This window comes from Spermophilus citellus (genome assembly GCF_964194105.1).
Source record: "Spermophilus citellus genome assembly, chromosome: 3".
Lineage (NCBI taxonomy): Eukaryota > Metazoa > Chordata > Mammalia > Rodentia > Sciuridae > Spermophilus > Spermophilus citellus.
The window spans coordinates 1,246,548-1,266,762 of NC_138184.1; the positions used below are offsets into that span (position 1 = coordinate 1,246,548).

The 20,215-nt window shown below is 60.2% G+C and overlaps 1 protein-coding gene across 1 annotated transcript; it reads right to left on the reverse strand.

Annotated features, from left to right (window-relative positions):
- Window positions 1–3,592: 3,592 nt before the first annotated feature.
- On the reverse strand, window positions 3,593–15,429 carry KLF16 (KLF transcription factor 16). The gene is made up of 2 exons (XM_081286801.1): window positions 14,449–15,429; window positions 3,593–5,884 (listed from the first exon to the last, which is right to left on the reverse strand). The coding sequence occupies exons 1-2, from the start codon at window positions 14,897–14,899 to the stop codon at window positions 5,583–5,585; spliced, it is 753 nt and encodes a 250-aa protein (XP_081142927.1). The 5' UTR covers window positions 14,900–15,429; the 3' UTR covers window positions 3,593–5,582.
- Window positions 15,430–20,215: the final 4,786 nt, after the last annotated feature.

A 20,215-nucleotide genomic window follows, 5' to 3' on the forward strand; every position in this document is an offset into this window, starting at 1 on the left:
CCGCCCCGGAGTACAGTTGGCTCTCAGTGAGTGCCTTAATCCCCCCCACATGAACCCTGTCAGCAGTGGAATCCCCTGGTCTACACTCTTTAGAGGTTCAGGAAACACTGGGTACCACCGACTGTAAACCAGGCCTTGCAGCAGAACCAGGCGTGACAGGGAGACTCAGGCCCCTGGGTTAAGCCCGCATCTTCATGGGAGTTTGCAAGAACAGCCGGGTGCATTTTGGTGGGATTGTAAAATGGACCTCGAGGTCATTATGCTCAATGAAATAAGCCAGACAACCTACTACAGGACTCCACTCACAAGGGTCCCTCGGATCCAGAGACAGGAAGTCGCATGGCGGATGCCAGGGAGAGCATGGGGAGTTAGTGCTGAATGGGGACAGTTTCAATTTAAGAAGTTGAGAAAGTTCTGGAGACAGAGGATGGTTGTGTTTGCACAACAGTGATGCTCTTTAATGCCTCTGAATTGTGCGCTTTAAATAGTTACATTGGGAAAGTTTCTTTCATGTTATAGCATGTGTCAGAGCCTGGTTCCTTTTCATGGCTGAGTAATATTCTGGTGCAGAGTGGGCCACATTGTTTATCCATTCATCTAAGGATGGGTATTCATGTAGCTTCTACTTTTCAGCTGTTGTAGACAATGCTGCTTTGAACGTTTGTGTACAAGTCTTTGCACGTGTTTTTATTTCTTTTGGATGGATACCTAGGAAAGGCCTCCCTGGGCCACACGTTATCTACATTCACCTTGAGGAAGTGCCATTCTGGAAGTGGCTTCTCATTATGGTGGTTATTTGTACTTTCCTGTGGTTTAGTGCTGTTGAGCATCCTTTCGAAGGCAGACTGGCCATTTGTATCTCTTCCTTACAGAAATTCCTGTTTAGGGTAAGGGAATTCAGTGAGGAAGTGGTATTTAGACAGAGACCTAGATGGAGGGAAGGGAAGAGCACCCAGAAGATCTGGCAAAGAGTTCCAGGCAGAGGGCACAACCCAGGCCAAGGCCCACACAGGACTGGGCCTGGGGTTTTGGAGGCAGTTGTGCTGCAGCAAAGGCAGCAAGAGTTAGGAAGGGAGGAGGGGAGGGAGGGAGAGGCTGAGGCAGGTGGGCGGGCCTGGTGCACCATGGGGGGGACTTGGGCTTTGACTCCACCATAGGCGGTTACCAGGGAAGGTTGAAGGCACAGGAGGACCTCACCTGGGTGCTCACACGCCCTCTGGTGGCTACTGTGGGAAGGACACACTGGAGGCACCACAGAACTTGGGCAGAGGTGCTAACTCTGGTCTAGGTGAGGAATGCTGGGACCAGATCAGATGAATCCCTAAAAGTGGGGAGAGGAGTTGGGATGTGGCTTGGTGGGAGAGGACTTGCCTGGTCCATACGAGGCCCTGGGTTCAATCCCAGTACCACAGAGAAAAAGTGGGGGAAAGTGACAGATTCTGAGTGTATTTTGTGGGGTTTTGGTGCTAGGGATCAAGCTCCAAATATATTCTGAAGACAGAGCACAGGGGAGACTTCAAAGTGGACTGGATGTGGGCAGTAACAAGAGGTGAGTCCAGGCGGGTGCGGTGGCACACACCTGTCATTACAGCGACTCAGGAGACTTGAGTCAGGAGGATCGTAGGTTTGAGGCCAATCTGGGCGACTCAGCAAGACCCTGTCTCAAAATAAAGGGTGGGGGTGGGGTGCGGTGCTGGGCGCAGTGGTGCAGGCCTGTAATCCTAGCAGCCTGGAAGGCTGAGGCGGGAGGATCACAAGTTCAAAGCCAGCCTTAGCAAAAGCAAGGCACTAAGCAGCTCAGTGAGACCCTGACTCTAAAAGAGGGTGGGATATGGTTCAACCGAAACAAACAAATCGACAAAGGGGCTGGGGTCAGCCGGGGTCCTGGCATGTGAGGCACAGGGTTCAACTCTCAGCACCACACATAAATACATAAAAGAGAGGTCCATGGACAATTAAAAAGTATGTTTTAAAAATGGGGGCTGGGGCTGGGGATGTGGCTCAAGCGGTAGCGCGCTCGCCTGGCATGCGTGCGGCCCGGGTTCGATCCTCAGCACCACATACAAAAAGAAAGATGTTGTGTCCGCCGAGAACTAAAAAAAAAAAAAATATATTAAAAAAAAAGAAAAAAAATTAAAAAAAAATGGGGGCTGGGGTGCAGCTCACTGATGGAGCACTCATGTAGCCCATGCAGGGACCTGGGTTTCACCCCCAGCACCACAGAACAAAAAGAAAAAAAGAAAGGCCAGTCCAGAAGGCCCACGGGTGTGAACATGGGATTGCCACAGACAACACAGAGTGGGGGACATGGCAGGGCCAGCCGAAGGCAAAGTGGGGGATACCTGTCTGTGTGGGGTTGAGGGAAGGACCAGGCTGGGGCTGGTCAGGGAGTGAGGGTGGACAAGCATGGGTTGGGCCTGGAAGCAGTCCGGTGAGCGGGAATGGAGTACACAGGAGATGGGGGTAGGAGGGGTCACCCACGTGGGCCAGGGGTCCAGAGGCCACTCAAAGCCCGTAGCTCCGTGGCAGAGTGTGTGCCTAGCATGTGTGAGGCACTGGGTTCGATCCTTAGCACCACATAAAATAAGCAAGTAAAAAGTAAAGGCATTCTGTCCATCTCCAACTATAAAAAAAGAAAAAAGAAGGAACGATGGTGTTTTTGGGCCACGTGGAGGGTCCAAAGCCCGGCGAGAGCTGAAGAGCAAAGCCAGGCGTGCAGCCCCGGCTCCAGGAGCCCAGCTCCTAGGGAAAGGTCCAGCAGGAGCTGGAGGGCTACGAGGTCCGGGCTGTCTGCAGCACTGGGGACGAGTGAGGAGCAGCCAGGGGAGGCCGTCCTTCAGGGCCGCTGTCCTCCATAAAGGCAAAGAGCCGTCGCAGCGGGCGGGACCCCCGTACCAAGGAAGGACCCTGCATAAGAGTTAAGGCAAGTGGACGCCAGCTGCGCAGTACCAAGGGTGGTCACCAGGTGGCAGGCCAGCGCCTTGCCTGGGCGGGACTCAGAATGAGGGCAGGTGCGCAGGGGAGGCCAGGGCTCTGAGATCCCGAGTCTTTTCCCAGGGAGGGGCTCAAGCTCCCACAGGCTGCTGCTCGGTGCCCACGGGGGAGGGGGGGGCACTAAGCCTCCACCCGGCACCCACCCCCACTTCCCAGTGGGAAGCTGGCAAACAGCAGGCACTCAGGACCTGAGTGGCAGGATGAGCGGCCCCAGGAACCTAGGGGGGGGCACGGATGGGGAAGTGGGGCGCTTCTGAGGGGCCTTCCGGGGAGGAGCGTCTCGCCTACGCATTGGGGTGCAGCGCGGGCCCTCACTGCCCCACCAGAGCCGGAAGGGGAAGGGGGCAGGGTGCTGACGCCCCCGGCGGGCGTAGAGTCACCGTGCTGGTTGCTAGGTAACCCGGTGGGGCGGGCGGGGGGCGCAGCTGCACCAGGCGTGGGTGACTGCGCAGTGCGTACTGCAGCAGGCCCCCTCCCTGGGCCTCAGGGCTGCGGGGAGCCGCATTGCAAGACCACCACCAAACCCCGCACCAGCCCGGCCTCAGCGGGCCCCCAGCAGGGGTCCCTCCAAGGGAACAAACCACAGAAGACTCTGGGGCAGGGTTTAAAAAATGGCTTTAATTCATTAAATACAAAGATGAGGCCAGGCAGGGTGGAGGAGGGGCGCCGCCCACGGAAAGCACAAGTCCCTTGGGGCTCCCCCCATGCGTCCCCTTCAGAGGCCACACCTAAATGGCTGGAACTGGGTCCCAGAGACCGCTAGCTCCCGGGGTCGGGGTAGCGGGGAGAGCAGGCTGCAGTCTCTGCCTCTAGATACCAGAGAGGGGCCATGGCTTCAGAGGACTTCCCAGCTTCCTGGGTCCTGGAAGCACAGTCCCACCCCTGCAGAGGACAGGCCCTGGGGGAGCTGGTACCAAGCAAGACACATCTGACACAAGGAAAAAGGAGTCCCAGCCCCCCCACCCCACCCCAGGGACTAAGGCATCTGACACTGGAGGAGGGTGTGCAAACAGATGCACCTAGCCCGCAAGGACCCTGGGAAGGACTGGGGTGCAGGCTGCACCGGTAGACCCTCCGAGCCCAGCTCCAGAAGGGCATGGTACCCTGCCTCCCACCACCCCTACCTTCCGCTGTGTCTGGCCTGGAGTTGGAGCCAGGAAGAAGCCAGAGTCACCCAAACTCCAAAGCCCCCAGTCAGGGGACTGGAAGGTTCTGAGCAAGTGGGCGTGCCAAATTCCTGCAGCGCCTCAGGACAGGCAGACCCTTTCTAGGTCTGGGGCAGGACCCTGGATCCCTCTCCACTCCAGCATGGAGGTCCTGGGTCCTTCTTCCAAAAGGAAATCCAAACCACAGTGGGGAGACCCTGGAGAGGCTCTGCCTGGCAGGTTATCCTACCCACCCCACTCACAACCCCTGAGGACATCGGACCACCCACGGGGCCAAACAAGAAAGGGATTGGGGCCTGAAAAAATATTCTATCCGGTCCAAAAAAAAACGAGCTATCCCCGCAGGCTGAAGAGCGGGGCCTCCTGCCTCTAGTGTCCCAGCCCAGGGGCCACTCCTTTCAGGCACCCAAGAGCAAGAGGGACTTGAGGGCAGAAAGCCCAGGGTCGGATAGAGCCCAAGAGCTCCACTACCGGCCTGGGCAATAGCCCACCTGCAGGGCAGGGACCGCTGGCATCTGCCTAGTGGCCAGCAGGGTCCTGTACAAGATTGTCTGTCACACAATGCCACAAAGGCCAAAGCCAGGGCCCCTTCCCCAGTGGAAGCAAAAAGGCTGGCCCACAGCACCAGCCTCCCCAGACTCTCACACACACACCCGGGGAGGGGGGCCAGCCAGCACACAGTGGGCATAAATAACCAGCATACACACCCACGCTGCCCCTCTCCCCAGGGAACCCCGGTTCCTTGGTTCCTTCCCTACCCGGGCAGGGCCTGGGTCCCTGTGGAAACCCCAACACCTCCCCTCCCTGGGGCCTAGGTGCTAGGCTGCCCCTCCCATGGCAGAACCTATGGACACCTGAGATTGAGTAACCGAGTTGGGGGTGGCCAGGCTGCACCCCCATTTCCCTGAACGTCTCCAATGGCTTTCGGTAGGGCGGGGATAGGGACAGGCAGGAGTTCCAGGGAACCCCTGGTCCGTCTATGGCTCTGTGCACACTTCCTCCCAACCTAAAGAGAGTGGCCATCCCCTCAGCCCCTGGTACAAACCCTGGGCAGGGGAAGCTCCCCTGGGCCCGCCCAGCCTCTCAACCACCACCACTGGGGCAAGACAGAGGGCGTGGGGGTGGGGGAGGGCCTGCGGGCTGCCCACCGGGGCCCCTGCAGAACAGACGGGAAGACAGCTGACAATCATGGCTATATACAGACACTGTCCAGGGCCGACTCCAAGGCTGACCCAGGTCCAGTCTCAGGCCCCTCCTTGCTTTCTTGAGGTGAGCAGGGGGCATCTTCAGGGTCTGCTGGAGGGGCCTGGGGCTCTGGGTTGTTCCCCACGTGGGCCCCAGAGGGCAGACATGTCCTCCCGTTGCTGGTGTCCAAGCCAGGCAGAGCAGGGGGCCCACGCCCAGGGCATGTGAGCAAGGGCTCTACAGGCCTGCAGGGGCTGGGCTGGGCGCCGGACTGGGCGCAGGGCTGCTGGCCAGGCTGCAGGGCAGCGAGTTGCTGGGCGAGGTGCTGCGGGTGCCTGGGCGACGGAGAAGCTCCGGGCGGAAGCCAGGGTGGCGGCGGGCGTGCTTGGTCAGGTGGTCGCTACGGGTGAAGCGCTTGGTACACAGGGGGCAGGGGAAGCGCTTCTCACCTGTGTGTGTCCGGTGGTGGCGGGCCAGCTCATCGGAGCGGGCAAACTTCTTGTCACAGCCGGGCCAGTCGCAGGCAAAGGGGCGTTCACCTGGACAGAGGGCAGAGAGCAGTCAGGGGGAGGCAGGAGGCTTCCACAAACTCAAAGGTGCAACCAGCCCGGCATTTCTCAGCCCCTTCTCCAAGAGGCTGTGTTCAGATGCGAATGTGCAATGAGCAAATGGGGCACAGCTCAGTGGCAGAGCCCGGCACATGCCAGGGCCTGGGCTCCATCCCCAGCACCACCAAAAGGAAGAAAACAAGACAGCACTAAAGTCACCCCACCCACCCCGGGGTCCATCAGGAACCCGCCACGAATCCCTTCCTTCTCTAGGCCCTAGAAACTCCGATAAAGAATGGTACCAGAGGGCTGGGATGTAGCTCAGTGGCAAAGCGTCTGCCTTGCATTCGCAAAGCCCTGGGTTCGACCCCCAGTTCCAAAAAAGACAAAAAAAAAAAAAAAAAAAAAGAACCCCACCAAAAAAAAAAAAAATAAGATTAAAAAAAAAAAAAAAAAAACAACCCTTTGGGGCTGGGGATGTGGCTCAAGCGGTAGCGCACTCGCCTGGCATGCGTGCGGCCCGCATTCGATCCTCAGCACCACATACCAACAAAGATGTTGTGTCCGGCGAGAACTAAAAAATAAATATTAAAAATTCTCTCTCTCTCTCTCTCTCCCCTCTCTCACTCTCTCTTTAAAAAAAAAAAAAAAAAAAAAGAATGGTACCAGAACCTGGAGACTCCTGAGGATACAGTGTCCCCAGGTCTGCTGTTCCTCCCCCTCCCAAGAGGGGACAACATCCTTAGGAAGGATCAAAGGTCACCTAGTTTTAGGCTTTCTTCCGACTTGGAGCCAGCAAGTCGGTTTGGGGAGTGGCTCCAAATGCAAATGAGCCACTCCACTCCCTCCCTGGAGGATTCTACCCCCAACCCCCAGTCCACCCTCTGGGGGGGCTATCCCAGAGCCTCCCCGGGGTCAGAGATCCCAACCAAGCCCCTCCTCTTTCAAATGACCATCCGGTCGCAAAGAAGGGTGCAGTTTGGGCAAGTTCCCACCCAGAAGCCCCTGCACTGACCACTATGTCCCCTCTCTGGACCAAGAACATGTGAAGAGCACCACCCACGCACTCCCAGAGCCACCTGTAGCCTCCGACAATCAGGCTCTGCCAGTCACAGAGGCCTGTCTCAGCCTCCGTCTCCAGAGCCCCTGACGCAGGGTAGAAGCCAGGATCTAGCTCTCAGAGAATGACCAGCCAGGATGGTCACCATGTAGATAAGGGCCCAGGGCTCAAGGGCGGGGCCTCTGGGAAGGGGCAGGGCTGCAGCTGGCCTGCCCCCCCCCTCCCCTGAAAGACAGATGGTGCTGGGCAGGGGCAGGCACTTCCTCTGCAAATCCCTCCCACCACTTGGCCAGCCGCGCCCATCCTTCCTGGAACCTGGGACCAGGCCTGGCCGTCCCTCCACTTTCTCCAGAACTGGGCCCACCGACACCCCGTGTAACCCTGCCTTCAGCACACAGCACACGACAGCCCAGCACACAGGGACCTCCAAGGACTGGGGAGGGACAAGCCAGTGCCACTGAGATTCAGGGTCCACCCAGACCCCAAGGGCCTTGGACCAGCTCTGGGACTCGGAGCCAGACACACCCCAAGAATGCCCGTTTGGCCATGCGCAGGGCACCCAGAAGGCTGGGGTTCCTGTGTGCTCTCCTGCACCACTGAGCTCGACCTCCAGCACCCAACCCCCACTGCTAAGGACAGGCTCTGGCCAAGTTGCCCAAGCTGGTCTCGAATTTGCAATTCCCCAATTCCCCAGCAGTAGCCTCCTGGGTGGCTGGGATGACAGGTGTGTGCTGGCGTGCCTGGCTGCTCAAGGGTTTTGAAGGGTGGGGTGCACAGGGAAAGAGCTGGGCATGTTTGCGTGGGAATCTTCAAATGTGTGAGGCCCCTTGTGACACTGGATCGAGCCCCACGTGGGAAAAAGGGAGATGAAGCACCAGGTATCCTGGTGACACTGAGGTCTAGCCTTAGGGAAAGGACCTCACAGCCAGGGTGGCAGTCCTGGAGTGGGGACTGCATCGATCCAGGATGAGGGAACATGCCCACCAGCTGGGAGACGCTGGGAAAGAGGTGCAGAACTCGACAGAAAGGGGTCCTTCAGCCAGGGACAGGGAAAAGCCCCCAGACAGAGCCAGGTATGGGGGGATACAGAGGTGACTGGGAACCAGCAGGAGGGATACCAGGATGACGTGGTGACATCTCTGGTCTAAGCAGCTCAAGGGCTGCTCTAGGGGAGAGGACTGAGGAAGAGGTGGAGAAATGGTAGGGGCTGGGCTGCCAAGAAGCACCTGCCATCACCCCACCAGGAAGGCGCCAAAGAAACCCCCCTTCTCCAGCCATCCTCCTCCCTGCTACACACCCACACCCCTGCACACAGACCACTGGTCAAAGCCAGCAGACACCCTTCAGGGAAGCTTCTTACCAGGTACCTCGGGGTCATGCTCACCTCTGGAGGAGCCAAAGGTCCAGAAGGCTGTGACCCCAAGCAGCTGTGGGATAGGAGCTGGAGGCAGGGAGCAATTGTTCCCCAAGACCACCAGATCCCCAACTCCCTGGGGGGCTGCCCACGTCTCCCTCTCAGTAGGACCCAAAAAACCCTAAACAGCCCGGAAAGAAGCTCCACCCCCCAGTCCCCAGGGCAGATCTGACAGCTCCTAAGGGTCACAGTCTCGGGGAGGGGAGTCTGGTTATGGGCTGTGGGTGATGGCTTTGGCAAAGACCAAGAGATGAAGGGGCCACACTCCTTCCTGGAGGTGAGCCGACCCGTCGCCATCTTGCAGGGAGCAGCAGGGAAGGCCCTAGGGGAGAGGGGAGAGAGGCTCACTTCCCCATTCAGGGCCGCAAGGCTGGTCCCGCCTCCCAATGGCCCCTCTCCACCCCCAGTTCCACTTTGCAACCAGCAGGTTGTGAGTCAGGCGAGTGGTGCCAGCGCCCGCCCGCTGCCGCTGGGAACACAGCTGCCGCGGCTGCACGTAGCTGCTCGGTGGCGGCTGGGACATCAGCAGCCCCAGCCGGCCCCGCTCACGTGGTCCTGCTCCCGCCAGGGAGCAGGGCCGGGCTAGGGTCCCCTCCTGAGCGCGGGCCAACCGCGGCCCCACGCTGGGTGGCCAGGACACACGTGCGCACGTGGGCGGAGGTATGGGGGTGCGCAGCGTCGGGCACACCGCTGCAACATGCCTGGCCCAATCTTACCATCCTTTCTCGGGGGTTAATTTTGGGGGGCAGATGGGGATGGCCCAGAGCTGAGTCCACCAGAGCTCCAAGTACAGCCACCTGGCTACTGCGGGCTACCTGATTGGAAGGTGGCCACAGGAGGATGTGGTGGGTGGGGACCACGCAGGAAAGGCACTGTGGGCGGAGCCAAGGTGGACTTGACCCTCTGACTCTGGCAGGAAGGGTGAGCTCAGGACAGCAGGGCTGCCTGGGTGCCATGCAGGGTCAGGAAAACGGGAGGCCAACCTGCCACCCTGCCAAAACAGCTCAGCTGGGAGAGCGCTAGCCTTTAGACAAACGGAGGAGCGGAGGCCAGGGCATCCGGAAAACCTGCGCCAGCCCCTGAGCTGCCTGCAGGAGGACCTGGGGGTGTCAGTCTGGCTGGGGCTCAGGGCGAGGAGCAAGAGACCTGGATCAGCCAGGGAAACCTCACCTGAGACTGCCTAGTAGAAAGGGGGCATGGCCGGCTGTGCCCACCATGGGGGAGGGACACAGGGAAGGGACAAGGGCACTCCACAGATAGTAGTGTGTGGAGGAGGACCCTTTACACACACCCAGGGAGGGGCAGAGGCTTCCTAAAGGAGATGGCCCTGAAGAGGTCCCACAGAATCCAAAGGAGAGTCTGGGAGCCATGGCAGAAAGACTGGAAAACCAAGGCCAGCCTGTGGGGTGGCACCACCTGACCCAGGTCTTGAACACCATCTGGTCCCTGATCACCCTACCCATTCCACTGCTGTGGCCCTCGACCTCCCGAGCCAAAGCTTCCCACCATGTCACAAGCTTCCTCTTTGGAATCACTGTGCTGTTCCTGCCCAAAACAGCAGACACATCCCCGGGGTCCTCACTCCCTCCCTTCCCCACATGCCACCTGCCAGCAAACCCACCACCTTCAGAATCTCCAGAGCCCACGTGGCTCTGCCCAGCCCTGCAGCAGCTGCGGCAGCCAGTTGCTCAGCCCTAACTCGAGAGTGAGCATGGAGGTCTCCACCTGGGCTGTGCGCAGAGGGTCCCCTGACTGCTGGTGGCCCCCACCTCCTGTGCCCTTTGTCAGCTTTTCTGTCCCCAGCCTTCTTGTATCTCATGGTGATATCTAGACACCCCACTGTGAGCCAAGGGCAGGGTGCTGTGTGTACTGCTGAGTCCTCAGCAGGACCCGGCATGGGGCCTGTGCAGTCCTAGAGGACCAAGCTCAGGACTCCAGGAGAGCAAGGCACCAATGTGCTCATCCTCTCCGTTACTACGCACACCCCTCCATTTACTTAAAGACACAAGGTCCACCAACAACCCAAGGCCCCGTGTCCCTCCTGGACCACCCAGCCTGTGTGGCCACTTCACACTCAGACTGGTACCTTCCTCTTGGGGATCTTGGGGCCTGAAGGCAAGGGGGACACACCCCTGCGAGGCTCCCTACCCAGGCGTCCAGCCCCCAAACCGAGGAGGCCAGCCTTGGCTGGTATCACTCACCAACTCCCAGCCCATCTGGGCCACTTTTATCAGGCAGTCTGGGTGGGGGATAGTTATCATCCCCCACAAAGTTGGGGGGCCCTGTTCCTCCCACCAGCTGGGGAGCCTACAGAGTGGGGGAGGCAGTCTGGGCACCCAATGGAGGTGCACCTCAGTGCCCCTGGGCCTGGCACACCCCCTCCCAGAACTGCCAGTCTGCCCCTGTGGGCACTCACAGCTCTGCCTCCGTGACGGGCTGCTTTCCTTCTAGGCCCCCATCCCCAGTGCCTCCTCCTGGGGCAGTGTCACACCCTGCTGACACCTCGGGCTTCCCTATCAGAAAACTGAGGTCACCCTAGCCTCCCCCTGCACCCCATCCTCCCTGACCCCAACTGGCAGGTTGGCTCACCTCCCACCCTCCCTCCCAGACCTGCTCCACCCTCAGCCCTTTCCACCCTAATCCCTTCTCCATAAACGGATTTTCCTCTGCCAAGCCCAGCCGGCCTCCCCAGCCCCGTCCTTGGGATCAGACAGCCCTTCACCTTGCCTGCCCTGCACCTCCCCACCTCAGAATCCATGCCCAGGCCCAGCCCACTCCTCCCACGGGGAAACCCAGCCTCCTGCCCCACCCACCCAGGCCAGGCGCAGGTCTGAAACCCGCTCCTCTGGGAAGCCTTGTTCTCCACAGCAGCAAAGCTCTCCCTCCCTCCGGGAGGTTTCACAAGTCCTGGGACAAGCTGGCCTGGCAGCACACACCTGTCATCCTACCAGTTCAGGAGGCTGAAGCTGGAGGATCACAAGTTCGAGGCCAGACTGGGCAAATTAGCAAGACTCTATCTTAAAATAAAAAAATAAAGAATGAAAAGGGTTGGGAATGGAGCTCAAGGGTTAGGACAGGGACCAGTTTTGTCCCCCAGGGCCTTGCACAGCCTTGACACACAGCAGACACTCAGTGATACCTTTCAGACTTAGGTAAATTGGGACCTTAGAGAAGAGGGCAACAGGGGGTGACCCTGCAAACCCCTCCAGGGACACTAGTAGTTGCCACAACTGGGATGCTCCTGGCGTGGAATGGGCGGAAGCCAGGGACACTGCTCAGCAGGCTGCAGTGCCCAGAGGGGACCTCTTCCAGGTCTGAGCTCCTGGGCTGGAAAGGGGCCAGTCACAGGGGGCTTCTGGGCATGGAGGATGTTCCAAGAGCAAGGAGTCCACAGCACGCCTCTCCTTCCACCCTGCCCCCACCCCATCCCTGGCTCACTCTAGGTATCCACAGCAACGGCATCAACATCTCCCACAGTTTCCAAAGTCCTTCCCCGCCCCACACAGGGGCACTCCACAGGGCTAAGAGCTGTGGGCACAGGGGCCTGTGGTCCAGGCTCTACCCACAGACCAGGTGGGTACTCTTCTGAGAACAAGATCCTGCTGCTCCTCCTGGCCCGCCTCAGCCCAGGGTCAAATGTGGCAAAGCTGCTGGGGACACAAAACTTCACAGTGCCCTTCTTTCTGCCCTGAGAGCTAAGCCAGACTGCTGTCCCCTTAGTGCAGGAGAAAGTCCCCAGGCAGAGTTGGGTAAGGACAGGATTCTCCCAGACCACAGCCCTACAGACAGCAGGTGACTAACAACGGCATTCAGGGTGAACCCAGCTGGCCTGAGGACCCAGTAGGCCTTCCTGGCTTCCCCAGCGGACCTAACAGTTGCCTTGACCTCCCTTGAGGACTACAGAAACCAAAGCCCTTTCCATTAAAAGTGGCCCTTGGGCGCTAACCCCACTGTGGTCCTGGGAGCGGAAGAGACCGTGAATGAGGAGTCATCCAGCACAAAAATGTCCAACCCACCAGAAAGTAAATCAGAGATGCCTGGGCCCAGGACTGTCCTCCTAGCCATCAAACGTTCATTATAAAGGGGGCTTTGTGGTTGGGGGCAAGGACTTGGGATCCACCCAAGGAGGGCACCCTGCCCTCCCCACCATGCAGAGGAGACACAGTGCTGTAGTAAAATGTCCACCTGCATGCCGGCATCCCCACTCGCCTCCAGGCCCCGCTTCTTGCCTGTTTCTCATTCCACATAGGATGACCGTGCTGACACCCCAGAGCCAGGCTCAGGGGCAGACGCTGCCATCGCCTCAGAGCCTATAGATATAGAAGTATCCCTTGGATGCCACAGTGGGAGGTGGCCTGGCCTCCCCTTTGAACCAACCCAGGAAGAAAGATGGCCCAGAAAAAAAAAACAAACCAAGCCAGTACACTAGTACTCAGAGCCACACCATCAGGAAACACTGAGGTTCTGGAGCAGGACAGGAGGGGGTGTGCAGCTGTGAGTGAAGAAGGCAGGGTTCCCCCAGGGTCCACCTCACCCCACAGATCAGAACAGCAAACCCACTAGCAAGCAGCCCAGGCACTCTTCAGCTCAGCCCGGGCCTGCAGGCATCTCCCTTTCTGCCCCCAGAGTTCCCTTGCCACTTTCACAGCTCCTCCCCAAATCTCTCCTGCAGAAATGCATGCCCAACGCACCCTGGAACCTCTCAGCAAAAGATGGAGACCTCTAGCATTAAATGTAGAGTCCACCCTATATTCTGTCCTGCTAGGCTCCAAGGTGGGCAGAGCTTCCTGACCACAGGCTATGAGGACGAAACAGAAATGGGGTAAATGCAGAAAACAGGCACTTTCCGTGCCCACTACCCTACTCCCTCCTCCTCTCCATCCTCCAAGTCCAGCTCCTCACAACCCAAGGGTGGAAGCTTAGTCCCTCCATTTGGTATTGGAGATCCTGCAATGTGTCTGGGGCTTGCCTGCAGAGCCATCTCCATGACCACCTCTGCTGCAAGGCCCTGGCCAACTCTGTTCCTTCCCTGAGAGGCTGTAGAACAAGTCCCCTCTGGGTGCCAGTACCCCTAAGGGATCCCCACAATGACCCTAAGAAGGCAGCCGGGCATCCTTTACCCAATCCAGAGCAGATAAGTCACCTGCTAAGAGACAGACAGGATGGATGCTCCATCCAAATGCAGCCCCACATCACCACCTTGGCTTCCCCTCTACTTTCTGAAGGAGTCAATACGCCAACGGCCAGACCCCAAAGGGCCACGAAGGCCCACCTTCCATCGCCTACTCCAAACCGCCAGCCCGGTGGGGTCCCAGAGAAGGGCTGGCAGAGAAAAGATGACCAGGGCGCAGATAGTATGCGGATTCCCCAGACGCCCAGGGCTGGACGGCTTTGCGCTTCGACCCCGCGCACCTCCGGGGATGCCTCACGAGGTATAGGAAATGGGCAACACGCTGACGAAAAGTGGTGGGATCCCTTCTCCACGCCTCTCCGCTCGAAGCTCAGGCCCCAACCCGCACTCCCGACGCGCCCTCCCCCTCGAAAAATTAGAGAACGGAGGAAAAAAAATGTGCCAGGCACCCCCACCCGGGCCCGGAGCCAGAAACTTAGCCGCCCTCGTGGGAGAATCCGCGCGGCCACCCAGGAGGCAGAGATCCGGATCCTCCTCCCCTCTTCACAGATAAGGAAACTGAGGCTGGGGGAGGGGGAGAACCAAGAAGAACCTCGGAACCGGATGCTCCAACCACCTGCCCTCCACCCACATCAGGACGCAAGACAGAAAGGAACTTGAAACGAGACCCAGGACGGTCAGGCGGAGAGCGATCGCGCCCGCTGACCCCGCCGCGCCGGCGCCCCGCTCTGCCGGAGCCCCGCCACCGCCCTCAGCTCACAGCCCGACCGCGTGGCCGCCACGCCCCCCGCGGGCCCCACCCACCGAGGCCACGCCCTCCCGGCGGCGCGGCGACGGCCCGGGCGCGCCCCCCTCCCCGCCCCCCACGCGCCACGCAGTTTCGGGGTCCCGGCGGGGGAGGGGGCTTGGGAGGCCACCCTCGCGCGGTCGGGGATCGCGTCCGCGCTCACCTGTGTGTGTCCGCAGGTGCGACTTTAAGTGCGAGGACTTGTAGTAGGCTTTGGCGCAGCCCGGGAAGGGACAGCGGTGGCTCTTGGCGGCGGCGGCCGGCGCGGCGCCGGGGGCGCGGCCCGAGGACGGGGAAGAGGCGGCTGAAGACGAGGAGGCGGGCGAGCCACCCCCCGGGGCGGCTCCGGGCCCGCCGCGCAGATCGGCCAGGATGCTGGCGGCCAGCAGGTGGGGCGCCGCGGCACCGCCAGCTCCTGAGCCCGCGGCGGGCGGAGGCGGCGGCCCCGGGGTCCCGGGCGGGGCGGCCTCCCGGCGCGCCGCGCGCACATCCAGGCCGGCAGCCGGGCCCGCGCCCTCGGGGCCGGGCCGCCCGCGGTGTACCACGGCGCCGGAGGAGATGGCCATGAGCACGTCGGCGGCGAAATAATCAACGCACGCCACGGCCGCCGACATGCCGGGCAAGGACGTGCGGTGCAGGCGCAGTGGGCTGAGTGGAGGCGGCCGGAGCTGAGCCCGTCCTGCCGGTAGCGGCTGCTCGAGTGCAGGAGGCGGAGGAGGAGGAGGAGGAGGAGGCTCGGCGCGCGCCGCCGCCGCCGCCGCCCGCGCTCGGCCCGCCCCGCCCCGCCTGACGCGCCCTGACGCACCGGAGCCCGCGGGGGCGGCCGAGGCCCGCCCCGCCCGGAGGACGCCCCCTCGGGGCGACACGGCCACGCCCCCCGCCGGGCGCGCCCTCCACCGCCCTAGGAGACGCGCGCGGGCTCTGGGGGCGGGGCTCAGGTCAGAGAAACCCGCCCCCTCGGTGCGCCCACTCCTGCGCAGGAGATCGCCGGGGTCTCCAGCCTCGAGGGCGCCCTCTCCATCCTAGGGCGCGAGACCGGGGAGCCCCGCCCTGTCCAGGGGCACGTCCCGTGCCCTTCCCGGAGAACCCCCTCCCCACACCGGGAAGCGAGGCTGGCGAACCCCGCCCGCACTCCGGCACGCCCCTCTCCCCGGAGCGCGCCCCGCCCCAAGTCGGAACGCCCCTCCTCCCGGGGCGTACCACGCCTCCTCCCGGAGCGCGCCCCGCCTCCTCGCGGGCGCGCCCACCCCACGCCGGGGCGCGCGGCCGGCGGGAGCCTGCCCCCTCCCCGGACACTTCCACCTTCGTCCTGGGCGCGCCCCCGTTCGCGATGGGGAGGGCTCGGGTCCGCACGTGGCCGCGGTGGGGGTGCGGAAGCAGCCAGCTCCGCCCCCAGGCCACGTGCGCGACCCTTCCCCCCGCTTCCCGGTCCAGGAGCCGGGCTTTGACCACGTTCCTGGTCTCCTGTCTCCCAGTTTTCTGAAGTCCTCCATTCGCTGTTCCCAGCGCTCCGCAGGCCTTCCCCTGCCTGGGCACCAGGTGTCGCGTGGCAGAGTCCGCGAGGTGGGGAGCCGGGCCGACCCTGCGTGCGTTGGTTCCTGTTTTGCCCTGGGTTCGGGAGTTACTCGTGCGCGGCCCCCTGGGACTGGGGAGAACCACAGTAGGGAGAAGAAAAAGGAAGGCAGGCGAGGCCGCGAAGGGCAGGCCAGGGTCGAGTTGCCACAGCAAGGATCCTCGCCCTGTTGGGACACAAGGGTCCCAGGAGTCACTTCCTGGCCCTGGGCTACGAACCCAGTGACTGGGTCGGGAAAACAGGTCAGCTGATGGAGGCCCCTGGAGGACGTCCAGGCCAGTTACGTAGCAGTGAGGACGCTGGGGACACGGATGAGCATGGTCCCCCAAACGTGCAGGCCGCGGGCACGGGCGGGCGCGCGGAAGTCAGCCAGCAGACTCCCGCCCCTTCCTAACTCCCGCAGGGCGGTGGAGGCCGAGCAGTGGCTGCGGGGCCCTCCAGGAGGTAATAACGGCCTCCTAGAGCCAGATCCACTGCTGTCGGGTCTCAGAGTTGCCGCCCTAAGCAAGGGGTGGACTGCGACCCTGGCTCCATCTTGGGTCTGTGTCCATCCTGTCCCATCACCCACCAGCTAGCCACCAGGCTTGGCTAAGCCCTTCTGTTATCTGGCTGGCCACTTCCCCTGAGTCTCCTTAGCTCCCGGCTTCCCGCATTTGGTGATGCCAACTAGTATCCCTCAGAAGGTTACAGCTGAACCTTCTGGGGTCCCCAGTGGTGCTGTGGCTGGACAGAGGAAGGTAAGGAGAAGAAAGAGCGACGTGGGAGGGTACCGTCTCCCTCCCTGGGGTACCTCCTTCTCTTCCCTGGGCATCCAGTGTAGTTGTAGGCGGAGCAGGGTGGACCCCCTGGGCAGGCCTCAGCCCCTCCTGTCTACTGTGATTGGGATGGTGTGCCTGGTGGTCTCTCCCCCAGAGCCCAGGCCAAGCACCTGTGCAGAAAACAGGAGGAAGCAGCCAGGACGCTGCATTCCTTCCACTGACGGTTACTGGTCCAGAGGCGGCCCCACCTGGAGCTTGAACATCACAGGACTGTGCTCCTGAAACCTGAGGACACTCCAGGCCTATGCAGTAGGCAAGGCGGGCCCCCGTCTGGGTATCCCACCTTAGATATTCCCTGCTTCCATCCATCACCAGGATCGAAGCCTGTGGCCATGCCAGCCACGCTGCAGTCAGCAGCCCCGACGGACCACACTCCACCCCAGTGACACCCAGATGGCCCCGATTTGTACAATGGTAGGGGCCTGCTTTTGTCCAGGGATGGCCCCTACACCCCACTATCACACTGCCGGTGCTGTTACCCTCTCCTGTTGTACAGGTAGAGAGGTCAAAGCTGAAGCACCAAGATGTGGAGCAGCTGCAGGTTCTGGGGACACGCCAGGCTGAGGCCAGGTGCAGTTCTCAGCACCGTCTCAGCCCTGCCTCGCAGACCTCAGCTCCTGCCTATAAGTGGGGTTGCCCTGAGGGGCGCAGGGACAGGTCTCAGCAGGCAGCAGCCAGATGTCCCTGGGATGAGGAGAGGACTCCATGCCAGGGCCACACCTGGGAAGATCACAAGGGTCCAGGGGTACAGGTGAGAATAGATGTGAACTGGGGTACACCACAGCAGATACCCAGGGTCACATATGAAGACTGGTCTCCCAAGAGCATAGCAGGCAGGGGAGGAGGTAACTGCCCATGGAGAACCTGTGGACCCCATCTGGTGTCAAGGTCACATCACAGGTAATGTGGCACAGGCGTGCGGTATCCCTAATAGGATGTGAGAGACGCCTCGCCTTTGGGTGTCCTTCCCCAAACCCTTAATCTCAGTCTAATTACGAGAAAGACAAATCCAGTCAGGGAACTTTTGTCACAGCACCTGGTCAGTCAGTCCTCAAGCCGGTCAAGGGAAGTCTCCAGGGCCTCAAAAACCCTGACAGAGTTTAAGGCTGAGGACCCGTGAAGCTGGGCAGCGCGGGATCCCAGATGGGGCTGAGGACAAACGGGACAGGGTGTGGAGGGAACATCCAGGAATGGGCCTAGGCTAATGTCCACCAGGAGTCAGGCTGGGGCGACAGGCCTCCACGCCACCTCCCCAACCTCCAACCCGAAGGTTACACTAAGCAAATCAAAATGAGAACACGCAAGTGTGGGGTGGGCGCCAGCTGCGTCCCCTCCACAGCTCACCCCAGCGCCTCCTGGGGTTTGAACCTGGGGTGCTCATCAGCTGCGCCACATCCCCAGCCCCTTTTCTTTTGGGACACGTGGCTTGCCAGCTGCAGAAGATCTCACTGGGTAGTTGACCCAAGCCAGGAACCCTGGAGCTTCCTGCCTCATCCTTCTCAGTTGCTGGCATGACCGAAGTGTGCCATCATGCCAAAAAAAAAAATGTTTTTCCTCCTTGGTACTGGGGACTGAACACAGGCGTGTTGCCACTGAGCTACATTTTTAATTTTGAGACAGGGTCTAACTGGTGTAGGTAGGGCCTCGCTAAGTTGCTGAGGCTGGCCTCAAACTATAATCCTCTTGCTTCAGCCTCCTGAATCATTGGTATTACAGGCATGTGCCACCAGTTGCCTGTTTGTTTTGTGGTACTGAGAACTGAACCCAGGGGCACTGTGTCACTAAGCCACACACTGAGCCCTCCCCTTTTATATATATAATATAATCTTTTAGATGTTGATGAATCTTTTGTTCATTTATTTATATGCAGTGCCAAGAATTGAACCCAGTGCCTCACACATGCCAGGCAAGCACTCCACTACTGGGCCACAACCCCAGCTCCACCCTTAGCCCCTTTTATCTTTAATTTTGAGAAAGGGTCTCGCTAAGTTCCCAGGCTGGCTTTGGGCTTGCAATCCTGTGCCTCCGAACAAGGGATCACAGATGTGGCCACCAGGTCCAGCTCCTTCACAGAGCTTTACAAGTATGCTCCTTGCTCTGGGCACAGCTTACCAAGGTGTGAAACATATCATGCCCTTGGACCTTCCTACTGAAGTGCCCAAACATACTCACAAGGAAACCTGTTCAGGCTTGGTACAGTTGCACTGTGTGTAATGAAACAAAGAACAAGTGTCAGCTACTAGATGAAGGGGACGCTGTGCCTGCTGGGACACTCAGCAGAACTGCCTGTCCCAGGAGACAGACTCCGGGTCTGGGGAGAGCCCCGCCTGTAGTCTGCTTTCTCTTTGCACCGGTCTCTGTGTGTGAAGACTCTCCCAACCTGTCAGCAGCCCGGGAGCAGTGAGTGGGTGTGAGTGACATGTGAGGAGATGGCAGATCTGCTCCTCAGAAGCACCCCTGGCAGTGAGTGCCCAGCCCTGCCACCACTAGCACTTGCAGGCACGACCCGTCCCCTTCTGCTGTGCCTGCCAGTGAACAGGAGTCCCCACCACCCGTGCAGCTGAGGCACAGTGGGATGAACGGCCTGGGTGCTGAAGGGTTGATTTAAATGACGCACATTTTGTTACATAACTGATAACTAACCCCCATAACCATCTACATTTATCTCTACTCCAACATGAACTCAGTACTTACCACGGTCTGGTGGTGGCCCACACGCAGGATGGCAAGCAGCTGAAACACCAGGCCTGGTGAGAGGGTACAAGTGGCCACCCTCCTCCATTTGGGGCACATGCTCTCAGATGGAGGACAGAAGGTGATGCAGTAGAACACTGCTCCGGAAGCACCAGCCACCCATCAGGCTAGGAGTTCCACAGCGGCAGGAGGGTCCAGCTCTTGCTGGCACATGTTCCCAGCAACTCAAGCCAAATCCAGAGCCCAGACCTCTGGAAAAGGGCTCACGAAGACACCATCCAGGCTGCAGCCAACTGCAGGGGTCTTCTCTGCCAGGCTGACACATGTGGGGTGAGGCCTCTGAACCACCACTGACAGCAGGCCTGTCGCTCCTCCAGTCCCCCCACCTCTGGAAGATGAAAAGCCCTAAGACTATCCAGCTATAACAGGGTCAGGTGGACAGAGGTTTGGGGGTTTCTCTTTTCCGGGGGTTGGGGGAATGGGGTCTTGCTGTGTTCCCCTGGCTGGTCTATGTCCCGATACTCCTGCCTCAGTCCTCAGGCATGTGGTACTGCACCAGCTAGAGTGGTGCACTTCACAGCTTTGGGATGGGCACTCCCTGAGTGACCCTGGCCAGGGCCTGGCCTCAGAACCCCTTTCCTTTTGTATGCACGGACCCTGTCTGTGCCTGCTCTGAACCAAGTTCTGGGGACAGGCAGTATAGAGCTTGCAGATGTGTGTCAAAGTGTTTTTCCCAAGCCACATGTGCTCCTGTGTTCTGGAGAGTTCTGGAGGGTTTCTCTCTTGGAGCCAATGGAAGACCACCATGGTCTGTGGCAGGAGTTTCAAAATGGGAAGGAGGTAGA

Coding starts and splice junctions, on each gene's coding strand:
- KLF16 (XM_081286801.1), bottom strand. CDS start 14,899: ATGTCGGCGGCCGTGGCGTGCGTTGATTATTTCGCCGCCGACGTGCTC. Junction 5,885..14,448: donor GCACCTGCGGACACACACAG/GTGAGCGCGGAC, acceptor CCCTCTGTCCAG/GTGAACGCCCCTTTGCCTGC.